Below are 18,583 nucleotides of genomic sequence, written 5' to 3'. Positions count from 1 at the left end.
AGTTTTTAGATTGTTGTTGGAATGGTCTTTCAACCAATGTCATTAAAGTCTTAGTAAGTGATGGTTTATGTTGTCTTATTGTGGCCTATTCACAGCAGAGAAAGCAGTGTGGGAGTGAAACCCAGACCCTAAGGACTGGGAGATGCAATATAAATTCTTCAACGCTCACCTTGGTGAAGACTTGAGAAAATCCAATACCCTCTATGAAAAATGCATAACTAACCAAAGTGTTCTTCTATGCACAGGGTCTGGAGAGTTGCCTGAAAGGTCCCGATAACCACAACAGCCAAGTTTTGATCGAAGCTACTGTCATAGCATTGACCAAGCTTCAACCACTGCTCAACAAGGTAGAGGCATCAGTGAGAAAATATGTTTCCAAAGTAAACTTTTTGGCAAGAACAGCTTTCACTTTCTAAGACAAGCAGAAGACTAACTGACTATATTTTAATCAAATCAGTGCATCACTGCCTTTCAGGAAAAAAAAATCGCTTCCAGTTAATTGCCAGTCACTCTTGACCTGAAAGTGGAAGATCGTGGGTTCAAGTTCCTTTCTATTCCAGAAAATCTAGGTTGATTTAAGTTCACCGTTAAAGGAGTACTGCATTATCAGAGGAGAAGTCTTTCGCATGAAGTATTAAACTCTTGGGGTGTGAGAGGGTGCGGTTGAAAGCCCAATAAGGAGAAAGAAAAGAAACTCGTAAAGTTGAAATGGTCACAGCTCTATATCTGTTCATTCAAAATACTGAAATACTTGTTTAATAACTTGAAGCTGTTCATTTCTAACGTATGTTTAACAGTTTATGTATAAATATATAACTAGAGAAATAACACTGTAAAACATTTGCTTTTAAAGGACTCAAATATGCACAAGGCCCTATTTTGGGTGGCAGTAGCAGTGTTACAGCTGGATGAAGTCAACCTGTACTCAGCTGGCACAGCATTGTTGGAGCAAAATCTACACACGTTGGATAGTCTCAAAGTCTTCAATGACAAGGTAAAGGGACGGCAAATGTCCTGAAAGTGAGACAGAACTTCATGGATCAGAGCACTGGAGTATGAGTCTGGCCGTTCTGAAAAAGATGCATTTTATTTTAGCTCACTTATTTTTTTAAAATTTATTTTCACTTATTTAATTTTTAAAATATATATGTGTGTGTGTGTATCCAACAATGACAGGAAACCTGTGTGGGAGAGTTTTTAAGTGGAAAAGCCGTTGTGCTGGAGCAGTTCCTCTCTCTCAGCCTCAGAAGTCCAGGTGCAGTGGTACGAACTGGGGTCTTCATTTGTTGCAGTGGGTGACCATGGCATATTCTGTACCTTATCATGACCTTTACTCTCCGTGGAGCATTGCAATATCACTTAACTAGCCTTTGGATCTCACTGTAGATCTCATTCATTTGCGTGCTAGGACAGGCACTGGGGTATGAGGCTGCTGGCTACCCTCACCTGGTTTAGCCCGCCTGTCGAAGCAGAGTACCCAGGTGTGGCCACTGTCGCATGCAAACAGCTACTGGGAGCTGCAGGTGGGAGCTGAGTGTCCGGTGGGGACCAAAGGTGGGTGAGCTTCCCCAGACTGGACATAACAAGCCCCTTGACCAGAGGTGCTACCGCTCCCTGGACACCCCATACATCCCAATGGTGTTTAGGCAGTAATAAAGGTCCTCCATCTCTGTCTGATTGAAGGATTCTTCATTGTTGTTTCCGTAACAATTTGACCAGTCAGGCTTGTTCGCCCTGAGCTGAATCCCCGAACCTGGAGGACTGGTGGACCCCTCTTAGTCTGGCCTCTACCCTTTGGCATGGGTGACCCTACCAAGAGCCAAAGCACAAGGCCGTGACTCCAGCCAACACAGCACTCTGGGTCACTGAGGCACTCAAGCCTCCAAACACTATGACATTGGTCCTCTTGGAGGTGTCATTCTGAACACTGATGATTTTCCCTTTGAAGACAAAAGGTAGTTTTTTGTTTTCTTTGAATTGAAATGTTATTGTGTATTCTGTACAAACAAAAGTTTTATGACTTAAGTTTTTAAAAAATTGGTATCCAAATAACTACTGCTAATTCTGAGAAACCTAGTAATAGGAGTAGGTTATTTTACCCCTTGACATTAGGATCTTGACTGATCAGTGATCTATATACACCATGTACTTCTCTATGCCCAACATGTCTTAATACCTTGGTCAATTTTAGAAATCTTTTGGTTTCTGATGTAAAATTAGAGATTAACACTTGCCAGAGATGTTAGCTTTGTGGAAGTATTTCCTCAAATAATTTTAAAAATTAATTCCTGAATAGAATTTAGTATGGTTGTTTGCTTTCATTTCTTTAGGCATTCTCAGCTTGCTGTTATAGAGCCAGAAGACAATGTGGAGACTTATAGCAACCTCTGGCTTTTGATTTTGGGAAAGGGGAGGGGTGAAGTAAAGAGCTCCTCGATTTCTTGAACTTGCGGTATTGCCCCCCCCCCCCACCTTTCCCTTCACCATTTCCCATTCCCACTTCCCCCTCTCACATTTTCTGCTTATCTGCCCTCTCCTGTTGGATTTCCCCCTTCTCCATCCCTTTATCTCTTCCACCAGTCAACTTCCCAGCTCTTTACTCACCCCTCCCCCTCGCCCAGATTCGCCTATCACCTACTACCTTGTACTACTTCCTCACCTTCCCCAACTTCTTACTTTGACTTCTAATCTTTTTTTTCTAGTTCTGATGAAAAATCCCGGCCTAAAACATCGACTGTTTACTCTTTCTGATAGAGATTTATAAGATTATGAGAGACATAGATAGAGTAGACAGGGTGTATTTGTTTCCCAGGGCTGAAATGTCTACTACCAGAGGGCATGCATTGTAGGTGAGAGGGGTTAGGTTCAAAGAGGATGTGAGGCTTAAGCTTTTTACTCAGAGTGTGGTGGATGCCTGGAATGCACTGCCTGGTATGGTGGTAGAGGCAAATATATTAGAGGCTTTTAAGAGATGTTTGGATAGGCACATGGATCAGAAAGATGGAGGGGAATGAACATTGTGTAGGTAGGAGGGATTAGTGTTTGTGAGTTTTTGATTTGCCTTGGAGGTGGTTTGGCACAACATTGTAGGCTGAATAGCCTGTTCCTGTGCTGTACTGTTCTGTGTTCTAAACAAAACATGAGAAGCCATACTTACTTCGCACTGCATTTTCAGACCACCACCAACTGTGCTCTTTGGTATGGTGTGATAAATGCCAACAGTTCATGGAGTGGGCAGACAGGATTTAGGATGTTGCTCATTGAAGCCTTTTGATTTTCCTGACAGAGTCCAGAGGAGGTATTTATGGAAATTAGAAGACCCTTGGAATGGCATTGTAAGCAGATGGATCACTTTGTTGGGCTCACCTTCAACTCTAACTTCAATTTTGCATTGGTGGGACACCTGATGAAAGGTGAGGAGAGTTAATTCATCAGTGTTCTCTTCAAATTCCAGAATCAGAATCAGGTTTATTATCACCGGCGTGTGACGTGAAATTTGTTAACTTAGCAGCAGCTGTTTAATGCAATACATAATATAGAGAAAAAAATAAATAAAATAATAATAAATAATTATACATATATTGTATAGATTTAAAAACATGCAAAAAACAGAAATACTGTATATTAAAAAAAGTGAGGTAGTGTCCAAGGGTTCAATGTCCATTTAGGAATCGCATGACAGAGGGGAAGAAGCTGTTCTTGATTCTCTGAGTGTGTGCCTTCAGGCTTCTGTACCTCCTAGCTGATGGTAACAGTGAGAACAGGGCATGTCCTGGGTGCTGGAGGTCCTTAATAATGAACGCTGCCTTTCTGAGTCACCGCTCCATGAAGATGTTATGGGTACTTTGTAGGCTAGTACCCAAGAAGGAGCTGACTAGTTTTACAACCTTCTGCAGCTTCTTTGGGTCCTGTGCAGTAGCCCCTCCATACCAGACAGTGATGAAGCCTGTCAGAATGCTCTCCACAGTACATCTATAGAAGTTTTTGCGTGTATTTGTTGACATGCCAAATCTCTTCAAACTCCTAATAAAGTACAGCCACTGTCTTGCCTTCTTTATAACTACATCGATATGTTGGGACTGGGTTAGAGCCTCAGAGATCTTGACATCCAGGAATTTGAAACTACTCACTCTCTCCACTTCTGATCCCTCTATGAGGATTGGTATGTGTTCCTTTGTCTTACCCTTCCTGAAGTCCAGTCAGCTCTTTCGTCTTACTGACATTGAGTGCTAGGTTTTTGCTGCAGCACCACTCCGCTAGTTGGCATATCTCACTCCTGTACACCCTCTCGTCACCACCAGAGATTCTACCAACAATGGTTGTATCATCAGCAAATTTATAGGTGGTATTTGAGCTATGCCTAGCCACACAGTCGTGTGTATATAGAGAGTAGAGCAGCGGGCTAAGCACACACCCCTGAGGTGCGCCAGTGTTGATCGTCAGTGAGGAGGATATGTTATCACTAATCTGCACAGATTGTGGTCTTCCGGTTAGGAAGTCAAGGATGCAATTGCAGAGGGAGGTACAGAGGCTCAGGTTCCGCACTTCTCAATCAGGATTGTGAGAATGATAGTATTAAATGCTGAGCACATTAAACTGTTATGTTAAATTGTTTATAGAAATGGATGAAGAAAATTGTTATCTGTTTGCAGTGTAGAATTTTTCACACCACTCATTTCCTTCTGAAATCTGCCTGTTATCTACTGTTTGTGTAGAAGCTTTCATTTAACTTTCACTTCTGCTTATTGTTTTGGAGCCTATATGGATAAGCACCTTTACATTAGGTAGAGGAACAAGGTGAAGTTCAGTTGTGCAATGCAGGTGTACCAACAGATATTTGATAAAAAAAACCTCTGAAGCACTAAAGTGATGGGAAGTTTATGAGCACTAAGGAACTTCAAGGTAATTGAAAGAACTTGTTTTCTCACTTTTCTAGTGAAGTGTCTTCAACCTGAACATAAGACCATGAAATATAGGAACAGAATTAGGCCATTTGGCCCATTGAGTCTGTTCCATTATGACTGATTCCCTCTCAACCCATTTTCCTGCCTGTAACCTTTGACAACCTTACTAATCAAGAACCTATGAACCTCCGCTTTAAATATACCCAATGACCTGGCCTCTATGGCTGTCTGTGGCAATGAATTCCAAAAATTCACCAACCTCTGGCTAAAGAAGTTCTTCCATCTCTGTTCTAAATGGACATCCTTGTATTCTGAGGCTATGTCCTCCGGTCCTACACTACCCCATTATAGAAAACCTCCTCTCACGTCTACTTTATTGCAGCCTTTCAGTATTTGATAGGTTTCAATAAGATCCCACATAATTCTTCTAAACTCTAACAATACAGGCCCAGATTCCCTCAAACCCATTAACCCTTTCATTCTTGTGAATCTCCTCTGGACTCTCACTAATGCCAGCATACCCCTTCTTCAATAAGGGGCACAAACCTGCTCTGGCGAAAGCCTCATAAAGCCTATTAACGTTAACTCTGTTTCTCTTTCCAGCACACCGTTAGGCAATGCTCACTAGATACCAATCATCTTCTCAATGAAAATGTTCTTCTTCAGATCCCTTTTCATCCTCCTCCGCTCCAAGAAAATCAAACCAAGCCTATCCACTCTCTCTTCATAACTGGAAAAACTCTGCCTCTGGCAACATCTCGGTGAATCTTCTCGCATCCTCTCCATGCACTCACATTCTCAGTGAGCTGCGGTAACCAGAACTGCATACAGTACTCCCAATTATGGTTTTATAAAGTTGTGCCAAAATCTCTCTGCTCTTATATTCTCTGCCCTGGAAAATCAAGGCAGGCATTCTGTATTGCTTCTCAACCACCTTATCTGCCTTCACTGCTACTTTCAAGGACTCTTGGACATGTACACCTAGATCCCCCGTTCCTCAGTGCTCCTTGCGTTCATTGTGTGTGTCCCAGCTTTCATGATCCTCCCAAAGTGCATCATCTAGCACTTACAGGATTAAATTTCATCTACCATTTCTGTGCCCATGTTACTTATTCATCAGTGTTGTTCTGCAGCTTAACACTACTTTGTGTCATCTGCAGATTTATTCATCATACCTCCAACATGCACATCCAAATCTTTAATGTACTGTACAGAACAGCCAGTAAGAGTCCCAGCACCAATCCCTGTTGAATACCACAGGGCACAAGTCGCAATCAACAAGGCAACTTTCCGTCATCATCTGTTACCATGATACTCATTACCAAGGCAACTTTGGATCCAATTTGTCAACTTTTCTGGATCCAATGGCTCTTACCAATCTTCTTATGGTACCTTTCAAAGGCCTTACTGAAATGCATGTAGACTCTTTCAACAGCACTATTCTCATCAGTACACTTCGTTAACGCTTCAAAAATTCAGTCAAGTTCATCAGACTGGATCTTCCCCCCTCCCCCCAACAGTCATCCTGCCCATCCTCGATTAATGACTGGATTTCCTAGTGTAGACGAATCCTGTCCTCAATTTCATCCAACAATTTCTCTATAATTGATGTTGGTCTCACCAGCCTGTAATTGCCTGGCTTATTCCTGCTGCCCTTTACTGAATAAAAGTCCTGTGAACTCCTGATAAACATGAAGTTATCAATACCACCCCAAAAGTGCCTTCTCCACTTTGAGCAGCCAGGGATATCCAAGAATTAGTGAGAGTAATTTATTTTTTTGAAGAGGGCAGTCAGTTTTTTCTTTGAGCACAACCTTGAATTATTTCCTGTTGTCTGCCTGGTGAGCTTGTTCTGTGGCATAACTTCAAACACTGTATATGGTTTGAAAGTCTGGTGTCATAGGACCATAAGCCGTAAGTGCAGAATTAGACCATTCAGCCCATCAAGTCTGCTCCGCCATACCATCATGATACCACCAGATGCCTCTCAACCCCATAAATAACCTGGCGTGCCTCAAATATCCATCAAGGTCTTGGAGAAGACATTGATGTTGGTTCAGTTATCCTTTTAACTGGAAGTCTGCCTTTTTGACCTTGAGTTTTGTGCCAAGACTGAGGCCATCTTCAAACACCCTTTTACTTAACCGGTTAAAAGATGCATGGGTGCAGAGAAGAGGTGGTGAATAATGTCATCGGTGCCAGCTGAGAGATGCCTCCCAATATAGAAGAAGTGGTCCATGTTTAAAGAACACACGCAAAATGCTGGAGGAAAGTTCAAAATTTAAAACTTTAAACTGAGCAAGTCAGGCAACATCCAATAAACATTTGATGTTTCAGACTGAGCCCCTTCGTTAGGGCTGGTAAGGAAGGGGGCAGAAGCCAGATTAAGAAGGTAGAGGGAGGGCAAGGAATTTAGCTGGCAAATGATGGGTGAGGCCAAGTGAAAGGTAAGGTAGGTGGCTGGGGGAGTGGGGGATAAAGTGAAGCTGGGAGGTGATAGGTGGACATGGCAAAGAGGTGAGGACAAAGGAATCTGATAGGAGAGGACAGTGGACCATGTGAGAAAGGGAAGGAGGAGAAGCACCAGAGAGAGATGATGGGCAGGTGAGGAAAAGATAAAGGGGAGAGGGTAAACAAAATGGAGAATGGAAAGAGAGAAAAGAGGTAAGGGGGAGAAATTACTAGAATTGGAAGGTTGGAAGCTATCCAGATGGATATTTATTTATTGAGATAGAGATACAGTGCAGAATAGGCCCTTTTGATCCTTTGAGACGCACCACACACCAATCCCCCTACGTAATCCTAGCCTAATCATGGGACAATTTACAATGAGCAATTAACCTACCAACTGGTACGTCTTTGGACTGTGGGAGGAAACCGGAGCACCCAGAGGAAACCCACATGGTCATGGGGAGAACGTACAAACTCCTTACAGACAGTGACGGGAATTGAACCCAGGTCGCTGGCTTTGTAATAGCGTTATGCTATCAGTGTTGCTACCGTGCTGCCTCCGCACGTTTTTGTTGGAGGTGAGATACAACATTACAGTGAGAAATACTGAATGAAGTACGGAGGCTGTGACATGGCCTTGTTATCCACCCTCTTCACTGAGGAGGGCTGTATTGTAAAGCCTTTTAGTTAATGTGCCATAATGAAACATACACTCAATGGCCCTTTATTAGGTACACCCGTACACCTTCTCGTTAATGCACATATCTAATCAGCCAATCATGTGGCAGCAGCTCAATGTATAAAAGCATGCAGACACGGTCAATAGGTCTTGTTGGTTAGACCAGATAACAGAATGAGGAAGTAATGTGATTATCTCAGAAACCAATCTCCTGGGATTTTCACCCACAACAGTGCTAATGGTGTGAATAACAAAAAAAAAACAGCCAGTGGGTAGCAGTTCTGTGGACACACACACCTTGTTAATGAGAGAGATCAGAGGAGAATGGCCAGACTGGTTCGAGCTGACAGGAAGGCAACAGGAACTCAAATAACCACGTGCTACAACAGTGGTGTGCAGAAACAAACAGCAGGGAGACTCATCCATAACTACCATGGTCAGAATTGCCATCTTTCTTAAAGATGATTGATATGGCATCTCTGACATCCCCTGGTGTATCCAGATGTGGATGAAGAGATGGTGGATTCATGCTCTCTGCCATCAAGTTTCCAAACCCATCTGGAGTATTATCTGATTCAAGACCTTGTTCTGTGGGCTCTGTCGATCGAGAGCAGTGCAGGGCCAGGCTGAGTAGGCCGCTGTGGGAAGGAGTCAGAAGCATACCTATCATGTGGCAGTGCCATACCTCCATCTGCATATCAGGACTATCGTAGGGAGGGTAGGATTAAGTAAAAGATTAAAGGTTAGCTTTATTTGTCAGATGTACATACAGTGAAATGCAATGTTGTCAACAACAAACACAGTCTGAGGATGTGCTGGCATCCTGCAGGTGTCGCCATACTTCTGGCGCCAACATAGTATGCCCACAAATTACTAATCCTAATCTGTACGTCCACCCACACTGGACCCCCTACAATTCACCTACCGACACAACCGATCGACAGATGATGCAATAGCCACAGCTCTACACACCATCCTTACACATCTGGAGAAGAGAAATGGTTATGTTAGAATGCTGTTCTTGGACTACAATTCAGCATTCAACACCATAATTCCCTCCAGGCTTGACAAGCAGCTCAGAGACTTCGGCCTTCATCCTGCCTTGTTTAGCTGGATCTTGGACTTCCTGTCAGATCGCTGGCAGGTGGTAAGAGTGGGCTCCCTCACCTCTGCCCCTCTGACCCTCAACGCAGGTGCCCCTCAGGGCTGTGTACTCCTTTACTCTCTGTATACCCATGACTGTGTCACCACCCACGGCTCCAATCTGCTAATTAAATTTGCTGACGACACTACACTGATTGGCCTAATCTCAAATAATAATGAGGCACCCTACAGAGAAGAATTCATCACCCTGACATAGTGGTGTCAAGAAAACATCCTCTCCCTCAATGTCTCAAAAACAAAGGAGCTGGTCATGGGCTACAGGAGGAATGGAGACAGGCTAGCCCCTATTAACATCAATGGATCTAGGGTTGAGAGGGTGAACAGCTTTAATTTCCTCGGCATAAACATCACCGAGCATCTCACATGGTCTGTGCATAGCGGTTGTGTGGTGAAAAATGCACAACAGCACTTCTTTCACCGCAGACGGTTGAATAAGTTTGGTATGGGCCCCCAAACCCTAAGAACTTTCTACAGGGGCACCATCAAGAACATCCTGACTGGCTGCATCACTGCCTGGTATGGGAACTGTACTCCCCTCAATCGCAGGGCTCTGCAGAGAGTGGTGTGGACAGCCCAGCGCATCTATAGATGTGAACTTCCCACTATTCAGAACATTTACAAAGATAGGTGTGTAAAAAGGGCACGAAGGATCACTGGGGACCCAAGTCTCCCCAACCCCAAACTGTTTAAGTTTATACCATCCGGGAAATGGTACTACAGCATAAAAGCCAGGACCAACAAGCTCCGGGACAGCTTCGTCCACCAGGCCATCAGACTGCTTACTGTATTTCTATGTTATATTGACTATCCTGTTGTACATAATATTTATTACAAATTACTTTTAATTGCACATTGCACCTTTAGATGGAGACATAACGTAAAGATTTTTACTCCTCATGTATATGAAGGATGTAAGTAATAAAGTCAATTCAATTCAATTTAGTTTGGAACGTGGGAAAGAACTGGAGCAGCCAGAGGTTACAGTGTGAACATACAAACACCTTACAGACTGCAGTAGGGATTGAATATGCTGGAATTGAAGGGCTGTTCTTGTAAAGATTTATGTTACTGTGCCATGCCCTCCCCTATTGTGCCAGTAGCATTAACAGAATGCTTACAGCTAGGTCTTTTCCCTTATTTTGCTGCCCTCTGCTTTGACATTTAGATTTGGAATTATTTAAATAAGACACAAGTACAGTGGATTCCAGTTAATTAAGACATATCGGGACTAGGACATTTTGGTCCAATTAAGCTTCTGCCCCAATTAGCTAAAATTTCATAGAAATAGTTAAAAAGGTATAAAAAGCACAAACTAACACATTTTTGTAATGAAATACAGAACAAATTTGAACACTACCAATACTACTGCAGCATCATAAAATAGCATATTAGTTCCTAATGCTTATCGACTGAGGGATTCATCCAAGATCTGTTCTTTTGACTGTAAATGAACAAAATCAGCGCAGCCACTTAATGCAGATAAAGGACTGCCTTCATAGAATGCGGTCGATAACTGCATCCTCCAAATCTTCATTTTCATTGTAACATTCAAGATGATTGTAGATACTTTCAAATTCTTCATAGTTTCTAACTTGTTGAAGCAGTGAAATTGTTTCATTTTCACTCCCGGCTATTTCTGGCATCTCCAAACCTGAATACTTGAAACTGCGGTGAGCAAAACAGTTCTGAATTTTCTTACTCTTATTTCTCACCAACTATCAGTGACAAAAATCACTGCATTTTGAACACAAACACGGGCAGCTATTCCATTTAAAAATTGTTCCCTCAAAGCACAATGTTGTGTCTAATAGCCAAGCAAGCGTACCTGACTGACGTTAGTTAGAAACGGTTTGACAATAGGCTCTTGCCCCATTTAAGTGGTGTAGTGTCCCAAATGAATGAAGGGAACCCTGGCTATTTCCCTATTTTTTTTTGTTCGTTATGAGTTGTTTAATATAAGCGGCTGCCCCAATTAATTAGAATCCACTGTATTTTTATCCTCTGTGCCTCAAGATTATCTTTCACTTCTGATTGAAAACCACAAGTTAGGAGCCAGCTTTCATTTTTAATTTAGAAAGTGATGTTCTGACTGAATGCTAAGATCATGTTCCTCTTCTTCTTTCCCCTCCCTACCCTCAACCCCCCCCAACTATCCCTCGCACCTTTTTTACTTAGGGTACAGACATCCGTCTCCCACCACGGTGGCCAGAACAGTGAGGATATTGCATACCCTACTAGCCTTAGTTGGCAAGCACAGGAACTGCGACAAATTTGAAGTTAACACACAGAGCGTGGCTTATCTTGCTGGTGAGAAGTTTTGTTTGCTTTTGGTTTATCAGAAGTGTACTTAGCTACTGAGATTCCTCCCATTATATGATTATTTGTGTGCACTGCCAGAAAAAATAAGGGTGAGGAGGAACATGAATTATACCCATTGCCATGTCATTCAAAGGCTACTGGAAATAAGTCAACCAAAATAAACAAGTTGGGCAGAGAGATTTAACCTGGTCTTCTGGCACCCCAGTGACTTGACTGATTATGACACCTGAGCCATATGGACTAATTCCAACCAAATTGATCCTTCTTTTGTAGGGCCCCAATATTCTGGGGGCAGGGGGAGGGAACAGCAAGTCTTTAATCAAGTTAGGTGCCTTCAGTCTGAAAATGTGCAAATAAATAAAAATATGGTTGACGCTTGAGTTACCACAGCCACAGGGCTGCCAGCCATCCCTGAGCAGTTCTGAGACAGCTAAGCTCTTCAGGCGTCCATGAGGGTTATGTATTTTGCCGCATATGCCTGTGGAGGTGGTGGGGGCAGAGATTCTCACAACACTTAAGAAGACGCTTCTAGACAAGCACTTGAATCACCAAGGTATGGAAGGCAGTGGACCTAATGTGGGGGAATGGCTACTTGTAAGTGGTCTTAGATGGTGGTGCAATAATGGGTCAAAAGGTATGGTTCTGTGGTGTACAAAACTCTGACGCTGCGACATTGCAGCCATAGCCCCCTATAAAATAGAATCTAGAATTCTAACGTTAATACTCTTGAGTTTCCCATCCGCGTAATTTTGCCCACATTAGTCTTGGAACTGAGAATTGTAGAATGTTCACGGACTGGGATAAGAGCAGTGTCACAATGGTGATCATTATCTTTCCCCCCCCCCCCCCACACAGCCTTACTGACTGTTTCAGAGGAGGTGAGGAGTCGCTGCAGCCTGAAACATAGGAAGTCTCTCTTAATGTCTGACGTCTCCATGGAAAATGTGCCGATGGATACATATACCATGCACCATGGTGACCCAGGCTCCAGGTCTATATGCACCTTTTTTTTCTGCTTTGTTTGCACGTTGTTATTGCTTTGGCTTTGTTGACCTTTTGCCGGCATTTGGGAGGAGGTGGAAAATATGACTCAACGTCTTTCATTGCAATGCCATAAATAGTCTCTCATGTCAAATTAACTTTTGTGTGAATTGAGAATTGCTGGTGTGTTAACTGATTGTAGAAGGGAAGTCGAATAAACAAGGCATGGGTGGAGAGGGATCAAGGATACGTTGATGTGATTAGATGAAGAACAGTTAGAGAGGGCTTCCATGAAGCACGTATAAGTTCCTGGAGTTGTTGGCCAAGCAGCCTGAGGTGCACATCCTGTGCTGTTGCGCTGGCTTTAGGATGAAAGGGGTAAGGTTTAGGGTGAACTTCTTCACTCAGAGTGTGAATGTGTGGGAGTGTAGAACGAGCTGCCATCTGATGTGGTAAATGTGGGATCACTCTTAAGTTTTAAGAATAAGTTGGATAGATACATGGATGGGAGAGGTCTGGAGGGCTATGGCCTGGGTGCAGGTCAATGGGACTAGCGGAATAAAGTTTCGGCACAGTCTAGAAGGGCCGAATGGCTTGTTTTCTGTGCTGTAGTGTTCTATGTTTCTGTGGTTCTATGTTGGTTTGTGATCCAGAGTGAGCAGAGGGGAAGCTAGTTTCTAAAAACTAATGTTATGTCTGCGTAGTGGAACTCAAACGTAGCAGTTCATCTGGGAGTCAATATGGGTGAATTAAATGTATAATGGTCTCGGTTGGTTGAATGGCCTCTATGTCTTATGCTCTTAAACTCCACCAGAAAATAGAGAGCAGGAGGTAGGCCACTGGGTCTTTAATACCCAGCAAGTGTTTATCAAAATGAAGAAGAGGGATTCCATAAGAAATTAAAAACTATAGCATACAGAGTGATAAGCTAGAAGGCTGGGAAACTTTTAAGGTCCAGCAGCAGAAGACAAATAAAAAAGCCCACAAGAAGGGAGAAAATGAGTTTTGGGAAAGAACATGTAGGGTATAAAAACAATGAAGAACAGGAAGTGGGTGGCTAAGGGGAGGCCTTGAGAAAACAAGGCTGGGATGGGAATGGAAAGTAGAATTAAAAGCGGTGGCCACCGGGAGATCCTGCTTTTTCTGGCAGATAGAGCACAGATGTTCGGCAAAGTGGTTTACCAATCTGCGAAGAGCAACTTCGCTCCATACATAAAAAGCAGGATTTTCCCGTGGCCAACCATTTTCATTCCAATTCCCGTTCCCATTCCGGCATGTCAGTCCATGGCCTCCTCTACTGCCACGATGAGGCCACCCTCAGGTTGGAGGAGCAACACTTCATATTTCATCTGGTTGGCCTCTAGCCTGACAGCATGATCATCGATTTCTCTTAACTTCCGTTAATTTCTCTCCCCTTTCATTTATCTCTTTTTCCATTCCCCCTTCTTTTCTCTTCACCCTCCTCTGGTGCCCTTCCTCCTTCCCTTTCTCCCATGGTCCATTATCCTCTCCTATCAGATTCCACCTTCTTCAGCCTTTACCATTTTCACCTATCACATCCCAGCTTCTCAATTCATCCGACCTCCCCCACCCACCTACCTTCCCCCTCACCTATCACCTCCCAGTTTGTACTTCTTCCCCTCCCCCCACCTTTTCACCCTGGCCTCTTCCCCCTTCCTTTCCAGTCCTGATGAAAGGTCTTGGCCCAAAAAGTCAACTCTTTACTTTTCTCCATAGATGCTGCCTGCCTGCTGAGTTCCTCCAACATTTTGGATGTGTTGCATTGGAGAATACCCAGTGTGACTCACTTGTTCAAAAAAGGAGAAAGGGCAGGGAGCTACAGGCAGATCACAGCAGTTAGACTAACTGGCAACTTGCTCGTTGCAATAGTCAAAGAGGAAAGAGGAAAATTGTTCTTGTAGTGGGTAGTTGAACCATTGAAGTATTTGAAATGGAGATGGCTCAATATTTAGTAGATTAAGGAATAAAGGGGTATGCAGAAATGGCACGGAAGCAGACAGGTGTGCCACTATTGAAGTTGAAGACAGTTCCTCGAGGTGGATCAGTACAGCTCAGAAGAGGTCTTTCAGCCCATGATATTTGAGCTGACAATGACACCACCCAAACAAACCCCTTTCTTACAATTTGTAATAAATTGAAAATAACTGAACTAAACATTCTTATTTTTTATTCTCCCATTCTCATGTAAAGCATTTCTCCACTGAAATTGTTGTCATTTGTGTGTTTACTTTTATATTTCACTCTCTTCCTCCATTAATAGCTGAGGTTGTGATTATTAGTGAATTTTTAACAATACAGGCTGCTGTTGGATCTTAACAATACAAGTTTTCAAACTTATCATCTCAGTGAAGTTTCAACTATTTTTCTCTGCATTTTCTTTTTAGAGCTTTAAGAGAAAGTCAGCCATGGGTTTCACCCAAGATCTCGGACAGATATTTAGCCGCTAACTACCCGACAATGGGGCAGATTAGTCCCAGGACTCGCAAGTCCATGAGCCTGGATATGGGGCAGCCTTCACAGGCTAACACCAAAAAGCTACTAGGTAAGGATATGTATTGCTAGTACATTGTTTGTGTGTCCAGTGCTGATCTACTTCATAATATAAGATGCAAAGGGCTGATTAGGGACATTTCTTTCTCTGCCAAAGAAATGTCATGTCTTTCAGTGGACCTGGTTTTCACTGTATTCAGGATAAGCACAACAGCAGCTGGCTCTTCCTGTTTCTAACATTCAGTATGATCCTAGTTGACCTTCTACCTTGGTGATATCTTCCTGAACTGACTATGTCACAACTCGTGGCCTTATAGAGCTCTAGGTTTGTAGATATTATCTTCAGAGACCAAGTCTCTACGTTCCTCTTGGGTATCATGTTCCAATGGTTTACTATCCTCGAGGTGAAGGAAAAGTAAAAAGAAAGATTACTTTTGTTTGTCTCATGTGTATCTAAACATTGAAACACAGAGCGAATTGCATCAACTCAGATCAGCGAGGTTTGCTGGGCAAGTGTCTCCATGCTTCCGACACCAACAGAGGTGCCCACAACTCAGAATCAGGTTTAATATCACCGGCATATGTTGTGAAATGTGCTAACTTTAAGGCAGTAGTACAATGAAATACATTGTAAGTAAATATAGAGAAAAAAATTGAGATACATTAAATATATATAATGTCTATCAAATAAGCAGTCCAAAAAACAGAAATAAACAAGTAGTGAGGTAGTGTTCATGGGTTCAATGTCCATTCAGAAATCAGATGGCAGACAGGAATGGCTGAGTGTATGCATTAAGGCTTCAGCACCTCCTTCCTGACGGTAACAATGAGAAGAGGGCATGCCCTGCGTGGTAGGGATCCTTAATGATGGATGCTGCCTTCCTAAGGCACCACTCACTAACCTTAACCATATGTCCTTGGAATGTGCAAGGAAACCGGAGCACCCGGAGGAAACCCATGCGGTCATAGGGAATACATAAGAACATAGAAAATAGGATCAGGAGTCGGCCATCTGGCCCATCGAGCCTGCTCTGCCATTCAATAAGATCATGGCTGATCTGGCCATGGACTCATCTCCACCTATCTGCCTTTTCCCATAACCCTTAATTTCCTTACTATGCAAAAATCTATCTAACCTTGTCTTAAATATATTTACTGAGGTAGCCTCCACTGCTTCATTGGGCAGAAAATTCCACAGATTCATCACTCTCTGGGAAAAGCAGTTCCTCATCATCTCCATCCTAAATCTATTCCCCCAAATCTTGAGGTTATGTCCCCAAGTTCTAGTCTCACTTATTAGTGGAAACAACTTTCCTGCCTCTATCTTATCTATCCCTTTCATATTTTTTATGTTTCTATAAGATCTCCTCTCATTCTTCTGAATTCCAGCGAGTACAGTCCAGGGTGACTCAATCTCTCCTCATAGTCTAACGTCGTCATCTCTGGAATCAACCTGGTATACCACCTCCAAAGCCAGTATATCCTCCTTCAAGTAAGGAGACCAGAACTGCTCACACTACTCCAGGTGCAGCCTCACCAGTGCCTTGTACAGTTGCAGCATAACCTCCCTGCTCTTAAATTCAATCCCTCTAGCAGTGAAGGCCAACATTCTATTTACCTTCTTGATAGCCTTCTGCACCTGCAAATCGAACTTTGTGATTCATGCACAAGCACTCCCAAGTCCCTCTGCACAGCAGCATGCTGTAATGTTTTATTATTTAAATAATAATTTGCTCTTTCATTTTCCCTTCCAAAGTGGATGGCCTCACATTTACCAACATTGTACTGCATCTGCCAGACCCTTGCCCACTCACTTAACCTGTCTATATCTCTCTGCAGACTCTCCACATCTTCTGCACAATTTGCTTTTCCACTCAGTTTAGTGTCATCAGCAAACTCCTTACAGGCAGTGGTGGGTTTTGAACCCAGATCAGTGATCATAGGCGCTGTAAAGCAATTGAGCTAAAATTTTTCTACCGTGCTGCCCTAGGAATTTCTCACCCCAGTCCTGAAGGCTGGTGCCTTGTTTTTAGCCTCTGACTCCTGACCCAGACAGCCCAGCCTAGGGGAAATGTCAGCTCTGTTCTATCCTGTCGAGCCCTGTAAAAAAGAAAATTTTGTTTTTCAGTGAGATTGCCTTTCATTCTTCCAAACATGAGGGAGTGGGCTCAGCCTGCTGAACTTCTTTAATCTCTCCTCATAGGAACATTTACCACCATCTAACATTTCTCACTTCCCTGACTCCATCCCTCCCAACACCATTTCCTGAAATAATTCTGCTGATTCTTTAGGTTCTGGTGAACCTTTATTGCCCTTCCTACATTGTTAATGCATCCTTCCTGTGGTAGAGAGAACAATCCTATGTAAGATAATATCATGTACGGTGCCTATAAAAAGTTTTCATGTTTTATTGTTTTACAACATTGAATCAGAATGGATTTAATTTGGCTTTTTTGGCACTGATCAACAGAAAAAGACTCTTTTGTGTCAAAGTGAAAACAGATCTTTATAAAGTGATCTAAATTAATTATAAACATAAAACACAAAAATACTTGATTGCATAAGTATTCATCCCCCTTTAATATGACATACCAAATCATCATTAGTGCGGCCAGTTGGATTCAGAAGTCACATAATTAGTTAAATGAGATCTGTGTTTGGAGACCCCGTGTGCCGTCAAGGTGTTTCAATTGATCGTAGCCAAAATACACTCATATCTGGAAGGTTCAACTGCTGTTGAGTCAGTATTCTGTCAAAAACTACACCATGAAGACAAAAGAACACTCCAAGCAACTCTGTGAAAATGTTATTGAAAAGCACAAGTCAGGAGATGGTTACAAGAAAATTTCCAAGTCACTGAATATTCCTTGGAGTACAGTTAAGTCAGTCATCAAAAAATGGAAAGAATATGGCACAGCTGTAAATCCACCTAGAGCAGGCCGTCCTCAAAAACTGAGTGACCGTGCAAGAAGGGGACTAGTGAGGGAGGCCACCAAGAGACCTATGACAACTCTGGAGGAGTTACAAGCTTCAGAGGCTGAGATGGGAAGGACTGTGCGTACAACTGTTGCCCGTGTGCTTCACCTGTCGCAGCTTTATGGGAGAGTAACAAAGAGAAAGCCACTGTTGAAAAAAACTCACATGAAATCTTGGCTAGAGTTTGCCAGAAGGCACGAGGGAGACTCTGAAGTCAGGTGGAAGAAGTTTCTATGATCTGATGGAACCAAAGTTGAGCTTTTTGGCCTTCAGACTAAATACTATGTTTGGCGTAACCACAAATCATCAAAAACACACCGTCCTTGTTATGAAGCATGGTAGTGGCTGCATCATGCTGTGGGGATACCTCACTGCAGCAGGCCCTGGAAGGCTTATGAAGGTAAAATGATTGCAGCAAAATACATAAAAACTTCCGGGGGGGGGGTGGGTGAATACTTTTTATAGACACTATATTTAGATGATGATTTCTTTACTCCTTTACTCAAATCCTCATCAAGATTCAAGATTCAAATTTATTTATCATATGCGGTGATGGTTGGCATCTGTCTGTTTCAAAGGGCAATGGGTGATGATCATC

General features: G+C 42.8%; 1 protein-coding gene across 9 annotated transcripts in view; it reads left to right on the top strand.

Moving 5' to 3' along the window:
- Nucleotides 1–18,583, top strand: part of nf1a (neurofibromin 1a) — a 385,105-nt gene that overhangs the window by 328,480 nt on the left and 38,042 nt on the right. For all 9 annotated transcript variants that reach the window (XM_063031787.1, XM_063031792.1, XM_063031790.1 and 6 more), the window contains 6 exons: nucleotides 246–347; nucleotides 854–994; nucleotides 3,287–3,413; nucleotides 11,374–11,505; nucleotides 12,373–12,508; nucleotides 14,904–15,061. In XM_063031787.1, the coding sequence (XP_062887857.1) occupies nucleotides 246–347; nucleotides 854–994; nucleotides 3,287–3,413; nucleotides 11,374–11,505; nucleotides 12,373–12,508; nucleotides 14,904–15,061 (796 nt within the window). The remainder of the gene's footprint in view (nucleotides 1–245; nucleotides 348–853; nucleotides 995–3,286; nucleotides 3,414–11,373; nucleotides 11,506–12,372; nucleotides 12,509–14,903; nucleotides 15,062–18,583) is intronic.

The sequence above is a fragment of the Mobula hypostoma genome, chromosome 23 (assembly GCF_963921235.1).
Source record: "Mobula hypostoma chromosome 23, sMobHyp1.1, whole genome shotgun sequence".
NCBI lineage: Eukaryota > Metazoa > Chordata > Chondrichthyes > Myliobatiformes > Myliobatidae > Mobula > Mobula hypostoma.
Note: the sequence above shows the minus strand (reverse complement) of the source record. Positions and strands in the feature narration are given on the sequence as shown.